General features: G+C 31.9%; 1 protein-coding gene across 1 annotated transcript in view; it reads right to left on the reverse strand.

Moving 5' to 3' along the window:
- ASCC3 (activating signal cointegrator 1 complex subunit 3) overlaps positions 1-23,982 on the reverse strand; it is a 357,810-nt gene that overhangs the window by 277,031 nt on the left and 56,797 nt on the right. Inside the window, exons 3-9 of the mRNA XM_044675397.1 lie at positions 14,544-14,661; positions 12,812-13,019; positions 11,954-12,095; positions 10,884-11,009; positions 4,892-5,092; positions 4,291-4,431; positions 1,225-1,389 (exon numbers count right to left, since the gene is read on the reverse strand). Of these exons, the coding sequence (XP_044531332.1) occupies positions 1,225-1,389; positions 4,291-4,431; positions 4,892-5,092; positions 10,884-11,009; positions 11,954-12,095; positions 12,812-13,019; positions 14,544-14,661 (1,101 nt within the window). The remainder of the gene's footprint in view (positions 1-1,224; positions 1,390-4,290; positions 4,432-4,891; positions 5,093-10,883; positions 11,010-11,953; positions 12,096-12,811; positions 13,020-14,543; positions 14,662-23,982) is intronic.

Here is a 23,982-nt window from a genome sequence, read left to right on the forward strand (position 1 = left end):
GCGGGGGGTGAAGGGGAAAGTAGGAGCATGAATCATGTAACCATGTTAAAAAAGATTATTAATAAATGTTTAAATTAAAAAAAAAATCAAACTAAAAAAAAATAATGAAGGATATAGTTAAATTTTATGAATATATGTAAGAAAAATGGAAGGAAATAAAGTGGTATAAACCTAAAAAAAAACAAAACCAATGTAGTCAAAATCAGAAGGGAAACAACAAATTGAGGAAAAATCTTTATAACAAAAACTCTGACAGGGGTCTAATTATGCTTTTTGTGGTGGCAAAAAACTGGAAAAGGTGGGTATGTCCTTCAATTAGGGAATGGCTGAATAAATTGTGGTATATGCTGGTGATGGAATACTATTGTGCTAAAAGGAATAATAAACTGGAGGAATTCCATGTAAACTGGAAAGACCTCCAGGAACTGATTCAGAGTGAAAGGAACAGAGCCAGAAGAACATTGTACACAGAGACTGATATACTATGGTAAAATCAAATGTAATGGACTTCTGTACCAGCAGAAAGCAATGACATAGAACAGCTCTGAGGGATTTATGGTAACTGATGGTGATGGAATACTATTGTGCTGAAAAGGAATAATGAACTGGAGGAATTCTATGTGAACTGAAAAGACTTCCTAGAATTAATGCAGAGCAAAAGGAGCAGATCCAAGAGAATATTGTACACAGAGAATAACTGTGGCACAATCAAACATAATAGACTTCTCTACTACCAGCAATGTGATGACCCAAGACATCCAGAGAAAGAATGATTGGAATAGGAGTGCAGAAGAAAAATATAAGATCAATCATACAGTTCGATGGGGATATGATTAGGGTTTTGATGTTAAAGGATCACTCTACTGCAAATATGAATAACATGGAAATAGGTTTTGAACAATGATATATGTATAACCCAATGAAACTGCTTGTCAGCTCTGGGGAGGAAAGGGAGGTGGGAAAAATCATGAAACATGTAACCATTGGAAATTTCTAAATTAAAAAAAGAAAATATTCTTTAATTTCTTTATAGTAAAATAATTATTGTACTTATAAAATGACACATATGAATATGTTCTTCCAATATATGATGTTGCCAACTATACTATACATTTATACTAAGGGAAGACATATATCAGTGTAACTGAAAACAGCTCCACTTCAAAAAATGTAAATAATTCAATTACCCAAATGAGTTTCTAAAATGAAACAACTTTCTCTAACCTGTCGTAAAGTTCGTGCAACTAGGCTTTCCAACACAGGGCCTCTGTCCTCATGCAGCAGATGGACTTCATCAAGAATCAGAAGCTTTACAAGCTGGGAAAGGGCTACATCTCCGACACTCTTTCTTGTTACCACATCCCACTTTTCAGGTGTGGTCACAAGCATCTGTAAAGGAGAAGGAATAATATTCAATTAAAAGGAAGAACTAATTCACATTAACTTAAAGCAAATATTGGTCTTAGTAATATGACTGAATAGCACTGTAATTAACAATTCAGAATACTGGCTAACTTTCAATAAAACATAATGCCTATGAGGAATAAAGTCAGGATATATTAAAACATTTTAAATTTTATATAGTACACTATAGACAATATCAAATTCTAAAGGACTTAAAAACAAAAATTTATTTGTGCCCTTCATATTTTGATGCATATTTAACTCTGAAGAGGTTTTCGTATTATTACAATATCATAACACAATAGCATTGAAATTGTTGATCATCTTAATTTAATCAAAGTACAATTTAGCTACTTCACCAAAAGAAAGCAAAATAACTGCCATGTTCAAAAATATTTACTTGCTATCCCTTTAAGCAAAATATTCAAGAAAATCCAAGAATTCATTTCAAAATTTCCATTAATATTCTAATGGTTACACATTACATTGGTTCATGCTATAAGAAAAAAAGCTATAGATCAAAGATCTGGGGTTACAATGCATATACACCCTCACTTTTAGAATTTTATATACTGTCTTTGAGATCTCTTGTAGACAAAGATAATTCTGATGATCCTCTCCAAATGTAGTTACATAGCTAAAAAAAACAATAAAACACATGTTCAAGTTTGCACTGAAGCCTTTTCAGATAGATAAAACATGCCAGAGTTTGGATTCTACTGGGTCAAGAAAACAGGTCAGCTCCATGATACTAAAATGCATAAGAAGAAGATTTGCTTGAGTCTATTGTTATTATATAATAAGGCCTCCTTCTTAAAATATAAGCCTTCATAAGCCTTCTTTGGACTTCATGTTAATGTTGAACTCTGCTCATTTCTGGGAATGAGGAGGAAGAGAGGGACGAAGAAATGAATACCTGACCTAAACTTCTGTCATTTTATGTTCTGCTGCTTTCAGAGTTCAGAGTAAGAGTGTTAAGTTTTTAGTGCTTCCAAAGTGGTATAATCTAGGAAGAGGTCTATTTCTTGCTACTAACACAGAGAAGGACATTGTACTCTCTCAACCACTCCTCTCCACCATGGAACCGCAACCCAAGCCTGCATTAATGGGGAACAGAACTGTCAGCTGGCAATTCTTGTTCCCCATGTTAATACAGGGGTCCCTTAGGATTTCTTTTCATTTAGGTGTTTCTTCCCCTAGTATTTAGTCCTCTTACTGTCCCTGGCACCAAAATGCTTCCTTCTAGCACCTACTGCTATGTCCTACTCCTGGCTAGCTCACCTTTACCATCTATTGTCCACACATTTTTCTCTCTGTCTTCCTAAGTTCCCTTAGGCTGGAAAAATGACTTACCAGGACTTTTTTCTTTTTCTTTTTCTTTTTTTTTTTTTTTTTGGCTTTCCTGATAAGAATTCAATCTGGCACACTTTTTATATTGCAGAAGAGGAGCTAAAGAAAAATGCTCCAGCAGTCTCAGTCTATGCCCTCCCTCCACCAATTCAATCTGTTTCAAAATGTTGTTTTGGTGGAAGTATATGAAGAAAATCTGGTTTTACACTAATACACAGTTGGAAAATGGAGGAGTATCTTAATAGTCATTTTTAGTAATATTATGAAAATAATTTTGATCTCATGGAGGCCTTTTTGGCAATTCTCAATGGCCTACAAATCAGATTCTTACTATTGCTAACCACCATTTTATACTTCTAAAGTTGATTTTCTGTACATATGACTTATTATGTTTAGGCCAATTTTTTAGCTCAAGAATTGGAAAAATGACTTGAGAACCAAATCTTCAAGGTAAGGATAGTTGTTATATCTTTAAATACAATATAACTTTATTTTAAAATATAACCTAAAAAAACAGGCTTCAGGAAGGAAGGATTTGGTCCTAAGACATAGTCTGGCTATTTCTGCTCTACTCTGTCAAGATTCTTCTACATTCTATCACCCAAAGTGTTTTTTATGTCATCTGTAAATCTGATTAGTATTCTAACATCTTCATCAAATACACTGGTAAAAATATTAGATGGCAAAAAATAAAAATGGCATAGGGCCAGCTACAGATCTTTGGGGTATTCCACTGGAGGCCTCTTACCACAATGACACTGAACCCTTTACAAATACTCTGTGTCTGGTCAGTTTTGAAAACTATCTGATTATATCATCATCTAATTAATATCTCACCATAATCTCCTCTATAATCTCATATATACCCCTCTATCACTCCTCCTTTTATGTTTCCTTAAGCATTTAGATGTAAATTGTAACATTCAATATCTTACTTATGAACTGGCTCATATTTGCTGCTTTCTATTTGTATTCCTTGGATCAAGTTAATAATGTAAATTCTTTGGAGGGAGGTTTTATCTTCTACTTATTTTCTAATTTTCATTGGATATAATATGTCTATTTCTTCTCATGAATGAATGAAAGTACAAAATTTCAACTCTTTTGGATGGAAATGCTACTATTAAGCCTACAGGAAAATATTTAATATAAATAAACATATCCTTCAAAGCATTAAGTATTTACCTATTCTGGTAATGATTCTGACTAGTCTCATACCAACAACTTGTTCTCTATTTGAAATAAAATTTAAAAAAGAAATAATTAAAAAAGCACAACTGGTCGCTGTAGATTAAAATGTGTCTTGGACACATACATTTGGAATTAAACAATATGTTCAAGGTACAACAAAAATATAAGGTAGAATCTATATGGATAAGAAACAGTAAGAATGTGTCATGCAGCTAACAGAAAATTACAGAAATTAGTAACTTTTAAAAGTATTAACATATTTAGATATACCTGATATATTTCATAGGTGGCATTTGTACAATAAAAAAGTAGCATCCTCTTTTAAGAAGATTCATATTAACATACCTGTGTTCGCAAAATTTCACCTTTGGACAACTGCATGTCACCAGTCAGCTCTTTCACTGTGATGCTCAATGGCTCCAGACGCTTACTAAAGTAATTTGTCATTTCAGCTGCCAAAGCCTTCATTGGAGCAACATACACTATCTGTATGAAAAGGACACAGTTTGATAAATGAGCTAAAGTCACAACATCATTTGTTTCCCAGCAACCAATACAAATCACAATTTATTGTGAAATATGATTCTAGGCACTTCAAGTGAAAAATCTTAATGGTGATATATGAAAAGTAGTTATCTTTGTTGGATAAGTGTGCAGCTGTTTAGAGGACAATGGATTTTGTTTATACAGCCTCATCACTTTGAAAATTGGTTCTGCTTCTAAGCTAAATGTATTTTCATAGCTTTTCACATGGGTAATAAGATTTTTCAGAACACAAATAGGGACTGGTTTAATCTCAATGAAGTAAATCAAGCAGCATTGTTTCTCTGACTTCAGCAAGTACAATATCCTTGAAAACTTCTGGCATTCATAAAATTTGTATAACTGTATAATGGGTTTTATCTTACATTTTCAAAAGTTGTTCTGAGTTTCATTAATTTCCTACCTTAAATTCATCCTTTCTGATAACACCTTGTTGAACATGTTGTCGAATTTCATGCAAGACTGTAAGCATGGCAATGTTAGTCTTCCCAGCTCCAGTGGGTGCACAAATCAGCATGTTTTCATTTGTGTTGTAGGCTGTCTCAAATACTATTGACTGGATTCGGTTTAGTTTTTTCACTCCCTTAAAAGCCAGCTGGCCAATCTGAATGAAGACATATGACACCCCCCCCCCCGCAAAAAAAATCAGCATGATAATTTCAAGGATAGCACTACAGAATTAGACATACATACTGAATTTCAGTTTGTCAACATAATATCACTGCTTGTTCAGTCTATCAGTACTGTATTATATTTAGGTTGAGATAGTGCACTTTAGATAGTTTACAATTATGAAGCACTGCTCAATATATTTATGAATTGCCTTTCGTTAAATTTGAACTCTGCAGTAGAATAATCTTGATCCCAACATCCTTGTTAAAATTCTTGTATAAGCACATCATTGGTGGGCTGAAGCAATGAGAAATTTAAGAAACAAAAAGACTGCCATATAAAGGACCATAAAGTGAAAAATGAAATTGTAAGATTCTTAAAACTGTTCTTTTAAAATGGTCTCCTTTTTTTCTTTTTGTTTTAGAAGAAAAGCATTCAAGTACAAAGCACAAATCTATTAGCACATGACTATTTTAAATTGAAATGGTTCAAAAAGCTTAGAAAACTAGCAAAATCTTTTGCAACTATTATGTATAATAGATTTATGAATTGCCTTTTATTAACTTTGAAAACTTTAATTTATTCCTATTGATATTAATTTAAACCAAAATATAGAAAAATGGAACACTGAAGGCAACTTTTAAAAATATTTGGAATTCAAAGAGTTTTTTAAGAACCAACTTTATAACATGCTGAAATGAAGCAGTAAAATAAAAATATTCACAGTATTTCACAGTATCAGAGCAAATTAATGTTAAAGATATCACAGAGAAAAATAGTGTTAAAGATACTCATAGTGACCCCAGATATTATTTTCTCCAAAAATATGACTTTCATAAGATCACTTATTAGTTGTGTAATAAATGGCCAAGGAAAGAAAAGACATGGCATTAACAACTGGTAAGGAATATGCCACTAGACTCAATGTCCCATTTCACCACTTTGTTCATGTCATTATGCTTCAACTTCAATACTCCTCTACAGAATAAAATATTAATTAATAACCTCTATAGGATAAAATATTAATTAATTTAAAGACCATAATATGGACCCAATCTGACATGTTAAATAACTTCCTATCATTATACCACTAAGTATTTCAGAGGTGATTGGAACCCAGCTTCTTGACTACCAACTGAGATTCTAATTCATTATATCAGGCTGCCTCTCACCTACATAATAATTAATAAGCAGCTTTAATAATTCAAAATCATTTCACTTATAACAACCATGTGAACTATTATGTGCAAATATTTTATCCCCAATTAAAATGAAGAAACTGAGACCCAGAATGTTGATGTAACAGCCAGTTGGCTAATAATGGTCCAAGTTAGATGTTCCTCACATTACACCACATGTAGATAATCATAATTACCTTTCTTTTGTTTTAGATGGTGTTTTATAAAATTATGGCTTAAAGCAGTTTAATTTATGCAATATTAAGAAAGCAAGTTGAAAGACATAAAAATCACTGTCCCACAATACCTTTCTCATTAATCCATAACTGTGATCATCATGTATAATCACTAAGCATTCCTGGTTCTTTCTGGTTCACCCCTGAATTCTACTGCTATAATCAAGTATCTTGTGGATTTATTAAACTCCTATAAGACTTTAGACTATTTCAATGTTAAAAGGTACTCTGGGGGCAGCTGGTGGCTCAGTGGATAGTCAGGTGTAGAGACAGTAGGTCCTGGATTCAGATCTGACAATAGACACTTCCTAGCTGTGTGACCCTGGGAAAATCATTTAATCCCCACTGCATGCCTTTACTGCTCTTCTGCCTTGGAACCAATACTGACTATTGATTCTAAGATGGAAGGGAAGGGCTTAAAAAAAAAAAAGTTCCTCTGGCCAATTTTTTTACAGCTGTCAACACATCTACTATCATCATCCAATGTTTCATTCTACTTACATGAAAAGCTAATTAAAAGTTGGCCTTACTTTTTCTTTTTAACCTTCAGAGATCTTTGCATTATAATATTTCTCTCCTCATACCCTTTCTTATGCAGATAAAGTAAAGAAAAAGAAAAACAATTTTTAAGGCATCATGTTGCCTCTGAGAACATGAAAAATTCCATGACTACTTTTTTGTAATCCTAATTTTATCAATAAATACTTCTGTGTCTTCATGTATTGGTGTGACTGATAGATGTCATTCCACCTTTAGATTATGCCACCTCTACTCTATCCTTCATTCCTATATCATCCCCACTGGAAAATTGAATTTGCCTCCTAGAATCACCATAGGTTCTAAAATTCAGGATTTTCCCTAACCTTCCCAGATGCAAGCCTTCACCTAAAACTTCCCAACAATCTCTAGTCCATGCCAATGCACACATATTTCCTCATCAGCACTCTCAAGCAACTCTTTAAGAATATGAATTGCTGATCTGCATCAGATAAAGAAGTTTCCACACAAGGAGCCATCCCCCCAGAGATGCCAATTTTACTAGTAAAGTGGAAAATATAATACCTATTCCATTCATTCATTTATTTTCAACAAATATCTATTAAGCAAATGTGTTAGACAAAATAAGATTAAATTATTATTTTATGTACTACTCAAAGAATGTCTTTTATTGGTTATAAATCAATCGTTATAGTTTTTATTGCAATATGAACCATATATTTATCTTCATAAAGCTGATATTTGTTAAATACTCTGTATATATATATCTTGTACCCTCTGCTCAACATACACACAATAGCCAAACTATTACAAAAGGGATAATGGGCTTCCCATGGAGAAGGAGTTCTTCACTTCTTTTTTGTCAAAATGATTTTTGGCAGTCTGGTAAAATCTATAGAACCCTTCTCAAAATAATGTTTTTAAAAGCATAAGATGAAATATATAGTCTATAATTGGTTTAAAAAGTAAATACTAAATGTAGTTATAGAGAAAAAAATTTTAAATAAGTCCACAGTCCCTAGGTTAAGAACTCTTGCCAGAGAAAAATGAACTATAATGATTTACGGTTGAATCATCTTGTTTAATATTTCCAGTGTAGGCACCCCTGCAGATTTATCATCTAAGATGCTTTGAACCTACTGAGTAAAAAATCATGAATTCACTACCTCAGCTTGAATAACTCAGCTTTCTAATATTATCCCTTTTCCACCTTAGAGATGCTCCAATTTTGGAATTCCAGGATTTAGTACTGATCTAGGTTTGATCAAGATATGTTTTTCAAGATGATCTGGACCTGTGTTGGCAAACTTATGGCACATGTGCTGGAGTGGACTGCTCCCCTCCTCATCTCTGCACGCCTAGAGGCATTTCTCACAAGACCCACTCCTCTGCCCAGCAGTCCAATGGTAGCACTTCTTTCCTCGCTCCCCTATCTGGGATAAGAGGGAGGGCTCACATGCAGTATAGGGTTGCATTTTGGGCATTGATCTCTAAAAGGTTTGCTATCGCTGACCTAGACAAATCTCTCAATCTTCAACCTTTTTGAACACAGTCAAACCCTTTTCAGTCAATTCTCATATGAAAACTATTTTGCTTTCTTAATCAATATCTTTTTAAATATGATTGGAAGTTGCCAAAAAGCTGCTCACTTACAAATAATAAGAATTTCCTTGATAGAAATTACCAACACCAAAGAAATCACAGGCCCAGGTCCTATCCTACAGGACTCTGTTTTTATTGCTAATTTCTTTAAGGATATAATGCCCACCAATGTGATCTCTGTACAATAAGGCCATGGACATTTTAGTCATTTTATATAATTTTATAATGTCAATCACATTCTAATTAACTGGTACTGCATAGCTATGTACTATTGCACAAAAATCTAGTGAAATGTCATCATTAGTTTTAACAATATTTTAGGTTCTTAAATATCCAAGAACTCTATATAACTATTAGTTGTTTTATTGATTGGTGAAATATGTTTTAAGATGAAATTATTACTGTATTGGTCAGATTAACTTGGATTATAACTTTTGTTCTTGCCTTTCTTTAAAATCTGTACTGTTGTATATTTAAAAATGAAACAAACCTGCATACTTTATTTAGATATTTTGTGCAGATGAAAAAATGACAGGTACTTTACTCCTTTCAAGGATTTAGAGAAAAAAACAGTGAAAGTAATTTAGAAGACAGCAGTATACTGGAGCCAAGATTAATTATTAATATAAATGCCAGTCAAGTAACAGAAAATGGCATTCTTGCGAGAACTGACAAACCAGAAAGTAGCTGCTTTGCTCTCTCTTTATTGCCATGATTTGAAATGCAGCTATTTATCACAAAGTGGCACAAAGCTTTTTCTTCTAAAGAATGATCAACAAGAATGTCTGCAAAACAAATTAAAGAGCAATATCCATCAAGCTGAAGCTAGTTTACCTGCACAATACTTTGAAGGTTTTTTTAAGTACACTCTTAGAACCATCTATATTACTATAACCATCAGAAAGTCAACTTGATGATATTAGTTCTTGAGGAATGAAATTAAATTCATTAAAAATGTAAGACTTAAGATATACATTACAAAAATTATGATGTTTTATTATTAATTTGATTTTGAAAATTAATTCTTCCCTGTAATTATTCTTATAAATAAAATGTTTATGTCAATATACATATATTCAAGTGCTCAAGGTACAATAATTACTCCTACACCTCCATTATCCTAGTATCACGGATCTACAGCTTAAAGGAAGCTTAGAAGTCCACCCCTCTTAAACTAACCCTCTTATTTTATAGGTAAGGAAACTGAGACCCAAAAGAAGTTGAAATAACTGTCACACAGATAAACTGTAGAGCAGAAATTTAAGTTCAAGTGCCATGACTCCAAGATAAACACTACAAATTCACTGCTGAATGAACTGAGTACATGAAAATCCATGGATTTTTTAAGAACAATCGATCTCTCTCTTATCTTATACTTTATAAACTGATTTTTTGAGTATTTAATATTTATTAAATTTTATCAAATCAGATTCGGCCCAATTTTCTAGATTGTCAGGATCATTTTAGATCTTGACTGTTAGCTGCTGTGTAACTCTTTCTCCTAGCTTTATGACATTTAATGAGCATAGGATATATAACTTTTGTGCAAACACCTAATAAAAATATTAAGCTGCACAAGTTGAAACACATATCCTTGGGAGTATTTTGTCTACAGATCTATTGCCAAAATAACATTAAATCATTACCAATTATTCTTTGGGTCTGACCTCCAACCAGTTCTGAATCCATTTAATTTCTAAATTGGCTAGTTCATTTTTCTTCATTTCCACAAGAAGCTACTTTTATCAAAAGTTCTGCAAAACTCTAAGGAAACTGTACCCAGTACTACACTCACTGACCAATTTGGAAATTTCAACATAAAAGAATATCAGGGCAATGTTATGACTTGTTCCCAATGAAACCATACTGGCTCTCTGTAATCATTACTTTCTTTTCTTGATGTTCACCAACCTATACCATTAATGATCCTTTCTAGGATTTGCCCACAGATGAAATCAAGCTCACTAGCTTTTAGTTTGCATCCCTTGTTCTTTCATTTATTACTTAAATAACATGGTTTTAAGGTACCTCACTTTTCTAATGGCATTGCTAAAATAAGCAGCTCATAATCAAAGATATTACATTTGGTCTGATAAGCATAAAGTACAATAGAGAAGTTACATTCCCACAAAAGTACACTCAGTGATGCATAGCATGCATACATATTAGAAGTCTAATAGGAAAATATTTTAATAATTTGTAATCCGTATAAATTTATTAACAAAAGGTTCTAGTGAATATCAACTATCCTATAAAATTTTTCACTTACCTCATCTAAATCTTTAATAAAAACTTCTTTTTCCTCAAAGCCTGGTGCCATGGGTTCACTGTGGGGAATTTTTACTTCTTCATACATCTTATTGTTCTCCCTTTGGATCCCTTCTGGTAAAAGCATCTATTAATATATATACATATATTTTTTAAATTAAAATCAAATGCCTAAAATTAAAACATCTTAACAACTGCTTTGGTTTATAGTCTAGTCTTATTTATGACACGATGTTAAATAATTAAATTATTTAATAAATAATTGTTTAAAAGAAAGAAAATTTAAATAAAAAAGACGACTATTAAAATCTCAGGATAACACATTGGACCAAAGAAGGCAGGGAAAAACTTAAGGTTGACTCTGACTTCACAATTCAGGTGAGTATATTAACTAGCAGTAAAATTGATAAGGAAAATGGGGGAAGAAGGGAAATCACAAAAGATATACATAATTTATCAGGAGTGAAACAAGCTAGAACATTCCCTTAGGGCAATGATGGGCAAACTATTGCCCGTGGACCTGGCCCATAGTTTTCCCATCACTGACTTAAGCAATTCCCTAATCACTACATCTGGATGTGGGGGCATAGTGATTAGGGAATTGCTTAAGGCAGTGATGGGAAAACTACAGCCTGGATCTGGCCTGTGGGGAATAGTTTGCCCATCACTGCATTAGGGCATAGAGAAGCCAAACTTTTTTTTATTTACTATAATATCACAGAGCATTTTCAAGAAATATGTTAGGAGACAAGAATTCCTGAGAGTAAAAGTATTTCATATATCTAAGTAGTAGCATACTTCTCCAGCAGATCTTCTAACATATGACATATATCTCTTCTAAGATATATATATAACACTAGATGTGGGATAATATGAAATTATTGTTTACTATTAAAAATTAAATACAAACTTAAGAAATTATAAAAATGATTAAGTAAATACAATTAACTACAATAGATCAATAAGCAAAAGTCACTGGGGTGAGAGAGGCAGAGGAAATAGAGAAAGAATCAGTATGTTGTTTATAAGGAAGAGAACCATTATTCAAAAGGTCATATACCAAACTCATACCTTTGCACCCCCAATGAATGCTGACGTTTTCATAGCTTCAGCATGGGCATCATAAACATGTGGATAATGAATTTTTTCAATATCTGCATCTCTTTGTCTGTTCAGAACTGGTACACTACGAGCATTCAAAAGTGCTTGCTCTCTATAATATAAAGGAAAAAAATAAGACCAGGTTGAAATTTGGACATTTCAACAAAATGAGCAACAAAATGACTGAGAACTAAAATAATTACTTCAGATATCTGCATTAAAAAAAAAAAAGAAAGAAATTAAACTATGGAGGTGCCAATCAAGTGGCTAAAATTTATGAATAACAAAATATAAGGTAGTAATACATTTAAATGCTATTTTTAGATTGGTACCAACCCAATACATAAGAACAATATTCTTATTTATAGTTTTGTTTTCTTCACTGTGAAGAATATAAAAATATGGACATGGCTTTTTTATGAGTCTCTATATTTTAAAAACCAAGAATTAAAATATGCTATAATTTTTAGGTACCAATGGCTTAAGTGTATTCCCTTTTTTTTTCTCCTCTACCACCATATGATAACATATGAAACAACATTCATTAATCTAAAGAGCAAAACAATATTAATACATTTACTCCAAGCTTCATAATTCTCAGGTTAATGGTGGTGTACCTCTAAAATCTCAATTTCTAGTGTATATGGATACAAGGAAGATTGTAATTGAGCAGCCCACTAGATTCTTACCCCTCAAAATTAGGTTTTCATTATAAAGAAAAATGCCATATTTGGAGAAAAAATGTGAAGTCAGAAATATTTAAAATATTAAACTACAATAAAAAGCATATGGTAACATACACAGTCATCAGCTTCTAGCATTTATTACCTTTGCATCCTCAACTCTTTAGGATCAAAACACATTAGTCCTTCTCCTACAACTTCTCCATCTTCTCCTGCTCTTTTTTCTCTTCTGGCAATTCGTTTTTCTTCCCGACGATACTGTTTCATTAACTGCTTTTCTTGTTCAGATTGAATAGTGACTTGGCAACCATAATTAGGCTTAGCATTTTCTCCTGAAAATTTCTTACAATTGTCTACAAAGAAAATTTACAAAAGCACATAAGGAATTTTTGAAATGTGTGTCTGACAAATGCAGTTACTTATTTACAAAAGCAATTTCATTATCTTCCCACCCAAAAAGAAAAGTAGAATAAAATGTGAAGAAATTCATCACTTAAATTCAGCATTAGGAATACAAATGTAACTGCTCACTGTCAAAAAGAGTTTTTCTTCATTTATGTAATGCCAGTTTACTTAATGGTCACCATATGCTGACTGCCTGTATATAAAAGAAGGCTTATAAAATGAACTTTAACAATTTGATTTTTTTAGCCCTCCAGAATTAAACATTTTTGGGAAACTAATTTTCAGAGATAAGAATTCTAAATGTTAATATCTAATCTTTAAATTCTAAAAGTTAATGACTATTAAATTCTACAAGTGTGTGCAATACAACTTATTTAGTGTCTATAATTACATAATATTTTTGTTGAACCTATTCAATTTAACCTTCCCCTCTCCCTACTGATATTCTATAGAATTACTGTTCAAAAATACTATGAATAAATGAAACAAAAAACAATAAGATAAATCACATCTGATAATAAGTGGTCAAAGTACAAGAAACAAGTACAAATTCAAGTACAAACAAATCAAGAGACATTGTATTGGAGAGATATATTTTGAAATCAATGGCTAGAATCAAATATTTGCTCTGCATTAACTTGTATGACCCTCAGCAAGTGACTTAACATATCTGAGCTTCAGTTTCCTCATTTGTAAAATGGGGATAAGAAGAGAATGTATCTCACAAGGCTAGTGCTCAAACAATACTTTGCAAACTTTTAAGAGCTACAAAAAAAAAATTAAGCTATAATAAGTATTATAATAACACTTGCTGTTGTAACCTATATGACCTATATTAGCCAGTCATTTAAAATCTCTGGGTCTAGATTCAATTTCCTATAAAGTGAGGGATTTTCAGTTCTTTTCGACCTTTATGTCCCTTCCAGATTTGAACTATACTATCTGGAACAAATTACAGTATGCTACCTATTTTCCTTAATTATGTTTGATAAATAGTTTCTTCCTAAAGGGGATAGAAAAGAAAGTTTGTTTGTGTTTTTTTAAAAAAACAAAATAATTGTTAAATTTCTTAAATTATTAAATTTCTCATGCCAAAAAGTGAGACAACAACTTGTCTTATCAAGGTTAGGTTTACTGTAGAGTGATATAAAGTTGATAAGGCTTTACTCTTGAGGGATAGGGACATCTAGACTGCAGCACTAAATAAGATACAGGAGAAAAATTAGACACAAAATTGGATTGTGGAGAATGATCACTTTTCTTATTTCCCTTGTCATTCAATATGTCTCCCTCTCCAGACACCTCCCATGCCAGAGAATTTATACCAGGATCAAGCAATGTAATATGACCTAAGGTGATAGAATTTAATTAAATGATAAATTACTATTTTATGTAAACGTTTTTACATTAGAAAATTTCTACTAACATTAAATATTTCATTTACATCAGAATAAGCAACGACATGACCTTACCTTGAAGAACTTGCAACTTATGGTCATTTGAAGACAGAAATCTATCCACAATTATAACTCTGTTTTGGAGGAGTTTCTCAATAAGTTCAAATCCCTCAGGTCCTAGCAATTCAAATAGCTAAGAAAGAAACACACACACACAAATAAATACTCTTATTATGCAAAAATTTTTCAAAATAACAGTATCATATGCCTCAAAAGATACTAAGTTTGACTAGCTCATCCATACTCTGAAATTCTGTCTTTCAGAAGACAAATATCAGAAACTCTGATTTAAATTATCAATTTATTAAAGAGTGGTCTGCTTTAAGAAAGCCTAATACATAAAAAATGTATTTGCAAACTCGGTATTCATTTTACAAAAACTCAAGTTTCTCTCTCACATTTAACTTCATGCATAGGCTTTAATTTACCAAATCTGAATTATAAATGGCTTTTAAGGAACCTAACAACTACAGAAAGGGAGAAAAATAGTGAGAGGAAACTAATGTTTACATTCTAGCTGTTACCTACTATGTTACCTTGGACAAGTCATTTAACCCTCTGAAAAAGGAGGGAGGGACAGACGATACCCAGTACCCCAGAGACATGATATTTATAGAGTCAAAACCAAGGAGATAAGCTGATGGAAAATTTTAAGCCCTCTATAAAGGGAGACTAAAGGAAAGTTCAATGGTCCTCTCTCTGACCCTCCTTTCAGGAGAGTTTACTTGTCAAGATAATGGAATCTCTAGGATAATTGGATAATTTTTGAGTAAAATAGGCCAGAATATATGAAATAGATTGTTTTGGAAAATTCAGTCTGTCTGATTGCCATAAACACCTAATTTTCCTATCTTGCACATCTTTATTCACTGATTCATTCAACAGAATTTTATTAAAATTTCTATTTTATGTGCTCTTTCTTGCCCCAAATCTAATTTGCTTCCAAACTATATCTTTTACTGACAAGGGCATCATCATCCTTAAGTGACACAGGTGTAAAACTTTGGTGTCAGCCTCAATTCCTTACTCTCTTACCCTACATTTATCAATTGTCAAATCTTGTCATTTCTACATCCAGACATCTATCACATAACTCTCCTTATCTCTACTCATGTAGACAATACCCTACACAATTCAGTTACTCATTCTCTTGTTTCTTAGATTATTTCAATTACCTCCTAATGTCTTCCTTCCTAAAGTTTTCCACCAAGTCCATCCTCAACACAGCTACCAAAGTATTTTAAGTGTAAATCTTACCATGTCAGTCCTTGACAGTTAACACTAGAAAATGACATGATTTTATCAGTGGAAATCACAGATTAAAAGAAGCATTAACACTTTTCCATCTAACATGCACCTGAAACTTTCCATATGTGTTGTTTCACACATTAGAATGTGATACTGTCTTACTTTTCTATTTGTATCCCCAGTGAATAGCACAGGTGCATTGCACATAATAAGCACTTAATAAATGCTTCATTCATTCAATATGAATTCCATCTGATCTAATGAGGATTGCCCAAATGAAATATACAGTAGTACCATTTTCTTTTCATTACTAAAATCCCACTTAAATGGTTCACAATTTTAGACAATCATAAATGGAATTTACTTTCAAAACAAAAATTAGTAGTTTATAATCAGTAGTATTTAAATTGCAGTATAATCTTTATGCCAATAAAAGTCAAAACTTAGAAGACATCAAAACATTATTTCAAGGATAATACATATATTTAACATTTTAAATGGTCTTTCATTATTTCACTGCACTTTGTTAAAGAAAAATAAGCCAGAATTCACCTTAACTTGGTTCTCTTCCATAGCTGCAATAGCCCAAGTAAAGCAGGATATGGTAATATCTATTATACAGATATTGTGTTATACACATTTGTTATAAATATAAAATGTGTTATACACATTTGAAAAAAAAATTTTTTTCTACAAATGCAAACAACCTATTAAAGAAATGCTTGTCAGAATGAAATACTTATGTGATATAACTTTAAAATAGCATTCTGCTCAAAATCTGGACTTATCTCAACTGCTTTTTCTTCACATTTATCTTCAGATGTTTGCTTGACCAGATATACTCAAAGCTGAACAGGTTGAAGTAAAACTTTACACTTTAAAGAAAATAAATGCTTCACTCCATCCATCCCATCTTAAAACTTTACTATGCTTGCATAATACTGCTCTTACCATAGCCAATGCTTTTAGAGAAAATTCTCAGTTACAAAACTGAAAATATGCTTTTGAGATTTAGCTGAGTTAACATATTTCATGTCAGTACAGAGCAATAAGAAGAAATAATTTCATTCCAAAGCCCAGATTTGATGAAAAATAAACATAAACTGGAGAGTTCCTTAAATCTGGACAGGAAAAGAACCAGAAGACAGTGGAAATCTATATTTACCTCAAACTCCATAACTAATAATCAATCACATGGCAAAGATGTCAACGTCAAGTCAATTGGAAAAGGACATGAGCACATTCAGAATGGAATTTTGAAAAGAGCTTCAAGTTAATTTAAAGAAATCCAACTATATCCTAATAGAGAAAAATTTAAAAACCCTGATATTTGCTATGATCATTATGAGCAATTTCATTTTCCAACACAGGGCTGCCACTAGATTTGTTAAATGTACCTAAAAGCAATCTTTAAAAAGAACTTATGAAGAAAATAAGCCATAATTTGTTTAACTACAAGTAAACAGCATCCCACAGACAAGATCCTTAGGAAATGATAAAAGCCTGCATGGATATTTGTTCTTTTATCCATTTCTTTTGGGGAAGATGGTATTAATTAGTGTTGAAATAGGTCATTTTGAAGCTATTTACATGGAAATACATTTCTCATCTTTAGTTTTGCCATATTTAGGTATTGATTTGAATCTTTCCTAAAACAAATAAATGAACTGATTACCTAGAAAACTTATTTTTAAGCTACTCTTACATCAACAATAAATTGTTTGTTCTCTATTAAGATATAATCATTTTCATTTTTGTGATGGTATTAAAAACTCCCTCACAGAAACTTCCAATAATTTGATTTTATTAAAATAATGTTAAAATAAAATAATGAAAAAATACACAATAGGAAGAAAATTAAGCTAGCTGAATGGAAGACTTACCCTTTTTTCTTGTTTGGCATTGCTAACGTCACTACATTGATTCAGGAATACTTCTATTTAAAGAACCTATATAGTTGCTTCATAGAAAATTAATAATTTTATGCAGCACATTGCTTATTGTTCCCTAGACTTTAGTTTATGTATCTATCAAAATTAAAGTACAAAATTCACAAAGTTTCATAATTTGACACTAATACATAAATTGAAGCACAATGAGGAAATAACCAAAATATAGTAAAATTAAAAGATATAAGAATAAAGCCATTTTTGTTTTACCATGTATCAATCTATATCTTTATTTAAATATTTAGATATTTATATTAAAACAGTATAGCTGCTAGGATTAATTTTCCATCACAACCAGCAAGTAAAATGTTAAAGTTTATTACAGGTCTGTATAAGAAGTGATCAAGATTATTATTTTATTTTTATTTCTCCTCAAATTCAAAAGCACAACCCAAAGATAATGATTAAAAAGGGAACAGATCTAAAATTAGAAGGGACCATGGTGGCCACGTATACCAACTACTATATTTTATAGATACAGAGACTGAGGATTTGAGAAGTCAAAATAACTAACCTCACAGGTAGAATAAGAAGGTCTCACAGGTAGAAAAAGACAAACTTAAAGAGACAGAGAAGCCTTGGGCCATAACTTTACAAAGTATGAAAGGTAATATATTATAATTCCTTGAGAAAGGATGTGTTATGGAATAATAAGCAGGGAAGAGCTACAGCTAAATCAGGATGAGGAAATTAAAAAACCTTACAATGTCTCCTGAGTCCAGCCAGCATAATTTTAAAGCATCTTGAAATCCTAAGACTTTTAGAAACAAAAAGGTTCATAAAGAAATAAAAAATACTTGGTTCTTAGATTATGAAATATTTGAGTTCAACCATTTGGGACCACTTTCATTAGTGCAAATGAATTTTTTAAAATATTTATTGAGAAATTACTATTAAGCATTCAGGTTAGAAAAACAAAAAGCAAAACAGTTCCTGTCCATACTTACTTTGTAAGTAAAAAATAGCTAATATTGAACCACTTCAAATTGTTTCAATACCCATTTTAAAAAATGTAATTTAGCATTATGTACATGAAACTTCTCTAATCAGTATATTATTCCTCTTTAATCATCATGTTATTCCTGCAATGTGTTATAAAAAACTAATATAAAATTTTACTATTATTTTTTCATGGAACTTAGATCCTTTTGTCCCCTCCCACACTTTAAAAAAAATTTATTTAAAAAATTTTTATTTTTAAATATTTTTCCATGTTTACATGATTTATTTTCTTTCCCTCCTGTTATCACCTGATACCTATTTCCATATTATTCATTTTTGCTATACAGTGATTTTTTAAAGCCTAAACTCCAAATCACATACCTACACATACAAGTGATAAGTGATGTCATATGTTTTTCTGTTTTATTTTCCTTTTTCTTTTTTTTTTTTGGCATTTCTTCTTCTATAGTTCTTTCTCTCAAGGTGGTTAGCATTCTTTCCCTTCAGGAGTGTCCTGACTTGTTGCATTGCTACTAGTAGCAAAGTCAAAGGAAGTTCAAATTCAAGAAAATGAGGGAAATTCGATAAAATAGTGTCAATTAAGGAAAAATGGTTTACTGGTAATGAAAATGAGTTTTTTACTTGGTAACTTCTTGTAGTGATTGTTTCACTCACTGTTTTTGTATCTTAAGTTCCTAGCACAATGCCTAGAACATAATAAACATTTAATAAAAACTGACTAACTCACTGATAAGATATATGACCAAACATCTACCAAAAGAAGTTAAGTAAATCATATTTTTTCTGTTGGTAAATTTTCCAAACTAACAATATGAAAAATTTTTGCTTCAAAAACTACTTAACTATTCAAATGATAATAAATGAAAAATTAAAAAATAGAAAATGAAAAATGAGATCAGACCAAGTATTCATGGACATCTATACCAAAGGAGATAATTCTGAGAGCACTGAGGTAGATTCTCTAAGTATCTGAATATCTGAAAAAAGGATATCAAAGGTGTAAAAAGGGGAAAAAAAACAACAAAAGAAATCTTGGACCTTATTAATACCAAAAAAAAAATTAAGAGAAAAATCAATAAACATCAATGTGCCTCTTTAACTGTTGAAAAATTTTATGAGAATAATCTATTCAAACATTGGGCATTGTTGATGAAGGAGTTAGAAAGGAATAAGCAGCTTTTTTAAAAAAAGCAATAGTTCACAGAACGTATCTTTATTATCATAAATATCATAAATGCTCAGAAAATCTAGATAATACAAGATCCCATTGTACTTGTTTGTTGACTATAAAAACACATTAAACATAGTAAAATAAAACAGCATTTTGAAGGCTCTCTTACAACCAGATTTCTGAATGTCAAAATTACATTAGATTTCTTAAAAGATATAAGAGCAATAACCAAATTAAACAACCACATAGTAATTAATAAAAACTAAAATGGAGATTTGCATATGTTCACTTAATGCATTTGCCACTGTTGTAGAGAAGAGCAAGTACAAAGTCCAAGTCAAGAGGAAACTCCCAATTAGAACATCAAATTCTCCAGAACACTACATTACCACTCAGAAAAGTTCAGGCCAGGAAAACTAATCTAATGAAAAATGATTCCAAAATATCATCCCTAAAAAATATGTGTCATTAATTGTAATATAAATCCACAGTGCCCTGATTTTTTTTAAACCCTTAATTTCTATGTATTGGCTCCTAGGCAGAAGAGTGGTAAGGGTAGGCAATGGGGGTCAAGTGACTTGTCCAGGGTCACACAGCTGGGAAGTGTCTGAGGCCACATTTGAACGTAGGACCTTCTGTCTTTACGCCTGACTCTCAATCCACTGAACTACCCAGCTGCCCCCCCCCCCAGTGCCCTGAATTTAAAGAAAAAAAACAAAAACAAAACAGGCAAAGGAGGCTCCTTATAGTCCTAACCACTTAGATATGTATTGAATGTACATAGTATCCCGTATCGAATTATTCTTATTATCTAAGATTCAATTTTAAGAGGGACAAATAAAAGCCTTTAAAAATTTAAATGTAGGGGCAGCTGGGTATCTCAGTGGATTGAGAGTCAGGAGGTCCTAGGTTCAAATCTGGCCTCAGACACTTCCCAGCTGTGTGACCCTGGGCAAGTCATTTGACCCCCATTGCCCACCCTTACCACTCATACACCTAGGAGCCAATACACAGAAGCTAAGGGCTTAAAAACAAACAAACAAACAAACAAACAAATGAAGGAATGAATGAATGAATGACATTGTAAAAATTTAAATGTAAAAACTGAAAGCCACCTACTGTCAGATGTCAAGAATTATTGATTAAAAGACACTTATATGGAGAGTCCATTTTGTGAGAATTGGGAAAAGTCACTTTCCTTCTCAAAACCCATTTCCAAATCTCTAAAGTAAAACAATGTAACTAGATATTACCTACAATAGAGTCCTGAAATTTTATATAACTACATAAATTTTCAAAACACAAAAGTACTACAGTACACTTAAGACTAGGATGAAAAAAATCATTTCAGGAATGTTTGTGCTTATATTTCTTATAAATCATCTACTAATATGCTATCTACATCTTATCTTTAAAATGTAAAGATAATACTATTCCTCATATTCTTCTTTTAATTCACTTTCAAGTGAACTGTGGGATGTGAGACAAGAAAGAAATATTTGTATACTACAAGAGAACATAATATTTAACTTTAAATGCCCCCCAAATCTACTATTCATTATCCTCCATCCATATATTTTCAGCCCCTAGGTTACATGTGGTGGATAGAGTTCTAGATTTGGAGTCAGAAGACTTGAGTGAGAATTCGGACAAACACTTCTTATGTGGCCCCAGGGCAAAGTGAGCATCCCCCTTTTTTTTCCAATTTAAAAAAAACGAAGATATTTATAAAACCTACATGCTAGCTTTATTATGAAAATCAAATGAGTTGTCGGTAAAGCACTTTGCAAATCTTAAGGTGCTACGTAAGTGCTATTATAAATTATAGCTTACTAGAATTACTAGAAACCTCGACATAATTTTAAAAGTCAGTTGTCAAAAACTGCTCTTGATTATAGATATTCCAAGAAGGGTTAGAGTTAAAAACAAACAAATCTCCAGATAAATATACTCATCAAATTCAATCTTTATAAGTTCTACAATTAAAACAGAACAAAAATCTATTCATTTTTCTATTTAAACTTGACTAATAACTGATAATGATAAGTAGAGCCATTTTAAGATTACACTGACTAAAACAAACAAAAAATACTACTTAAAAGTAAAACTATTTCACTGATATACCCTCCTTTGTTATAGGATGATATATAGTAATCTGTGGAAATATAAAATGTACACATTAAGAATGATTATTTTGCAAACAAGTTTTTTAAAATGTAAAATCTTTTAAGGACTGTATTTATTACAATCATATAAAGTAGGACACACCCATTCAATACTTCTTATATTATTCTTAATTTGGTCTATGACACTGAATAATTTTCAATATTTACACTTTCCATATTAATTCTTAAACAGTAAAAATGTGACCATAAAAACTAGGGCTGCATTTGTTTTCTCTTAAGAATAATGTATTCTAAACAGCTTTTATATTGAAAGAAGCTAGATAGCTAGATTAATGATTTTTCAGAATAACTAATGTCTACTATTTATAGGTACTTAATCTAGCAGATCAATTTAACAAAACTGAAACCAAGGTCACTTTAAAACTTAATTAAGGGGCAGCTGGGTAGCTCAGTGGATTGAGAGTCAGGCCTAGAGATGGGAGGTCCTAGGTTCAAATCCGGCCTCAGCCACTTCCCAGCTGTGTGACCCTGGGCAAGTCACTTGACCCCCCATTGCCTACCCTTACCAATCTTCCACCTATAAAGTCAATACACAGAAGTTAAGGGTTTAAAATAAAAAAAAAAAAAAGCAAAAAAAAAAAAAAACAATTAAGACAACTTGCAATATGAGAACTATTTATTCCTTGTATGATACAATTAATTAGATGCTAAGTTTTAGGTTAAAACTACATATTTTAAATCCTTAAAATCTCAGAATACAATTTCCTTTAAAATACAAATAAATCAAAAGCATTCTTAATGATCAAAAAAACAAAAACAATGATTTCAGGTGAAATTGGAAATTATTACAAAACTGAAATAATTTTTTACTGCATAGTATTTATCAATCATAATAAACCTCTATGGCAATGTATAAAATTTATTTTTTTAAAAACAATTTAAATGCCTCCTGAATGTAAGGTAAAATCAATAAAAATTAGAGAAAATATTGATATTTCAAATGAATACTTAAGTCAATTTTTTCAAACAAACAAAAAAAAAATCACAGAACACCAGAGGTAAAGGAGGTCTTAAGGATTATCTAAACCAAAAATAGATCAACATTTTTACAAACGAGGAAACCAAGGTTTAAAGAATTTCTGTGTTTTACCTAAAGTTACAGTCAGTAAATGACAGTTGGGATTTGATCTCAAGCCCAGCTGGCCTGACTAATATGCATTTATTTATAGAGACAGCTAAATGATTATAGTACATACAGCACTGGACCTGAAGTCAGGAAGATCTGCATTCAAATCTAGCCTCAAACACTTACTAGCTGTTATCCTGGGCAAGTTATCTACTTTGCATGCCTTGGTTTCCTTATCTGTACAATGGGAATAATACTAGTACCTACTTAACAGGGTTGCTGTGAGGATCAAATGAGACAATATTCACGAAACGCTTTCCAAACTTTAAAGTTTTATATAAAAGCTAGCTATTGTTATTATTAATCTTCATATGCATTTTAAAGTCCTATGATTCACTTCAAAGATCATTAATAACTTAATAGCTTAAGGCTGTGGACAGAGCCAAGATGGCAGAGAAGGTACATAGACCCATCTGATCTCTACCAAATTACCTTCCAAACAACTCTAGCACCTCAAAATGAATTCTGGAGTGGCGTACCCCACCAGAAGATGGAGTGAAATAATTTTTCAGCTCAAAATAACTCAGAAGGTCAGCACAAAAGAACTTTTTCACCAGAGCAGAATGTAGCACAAAGCAGCACACCAAGATAGGCCCTACTGCTGCAACAGGCCTTAAGGGCAGCTGAATAAGCAGAAAAGGCTTCTGGAATGCTCAACTACAGATAGTAGGGGTCAGACAACTGGAAGAAGAGGAAGGAGGAGGAGAAAGAAAAAGAGGGAGGGAGGGGAATGAGGGAGAGAGAGAGAGAGAGAGAGAGAGAGAGAGAGAGAGAGAGAGAGAGAGAGAGAGAGAGAGAGAGGGAGAAAGAT

This window comes from Gracilinanus agilis, chromosome 4, assembly GCF_016433145.1.
Source record: "Gracilinanus agilis isolate LMUSP501 chromosome 4, AgileGrace, whole genome shotgun sequence".
NCBI lineage: Eukaryota > Metazoa > Chordata > Mammalia > Didelphimorphia > Didelphidae > Gracilinanus > Gracilinanus agilis.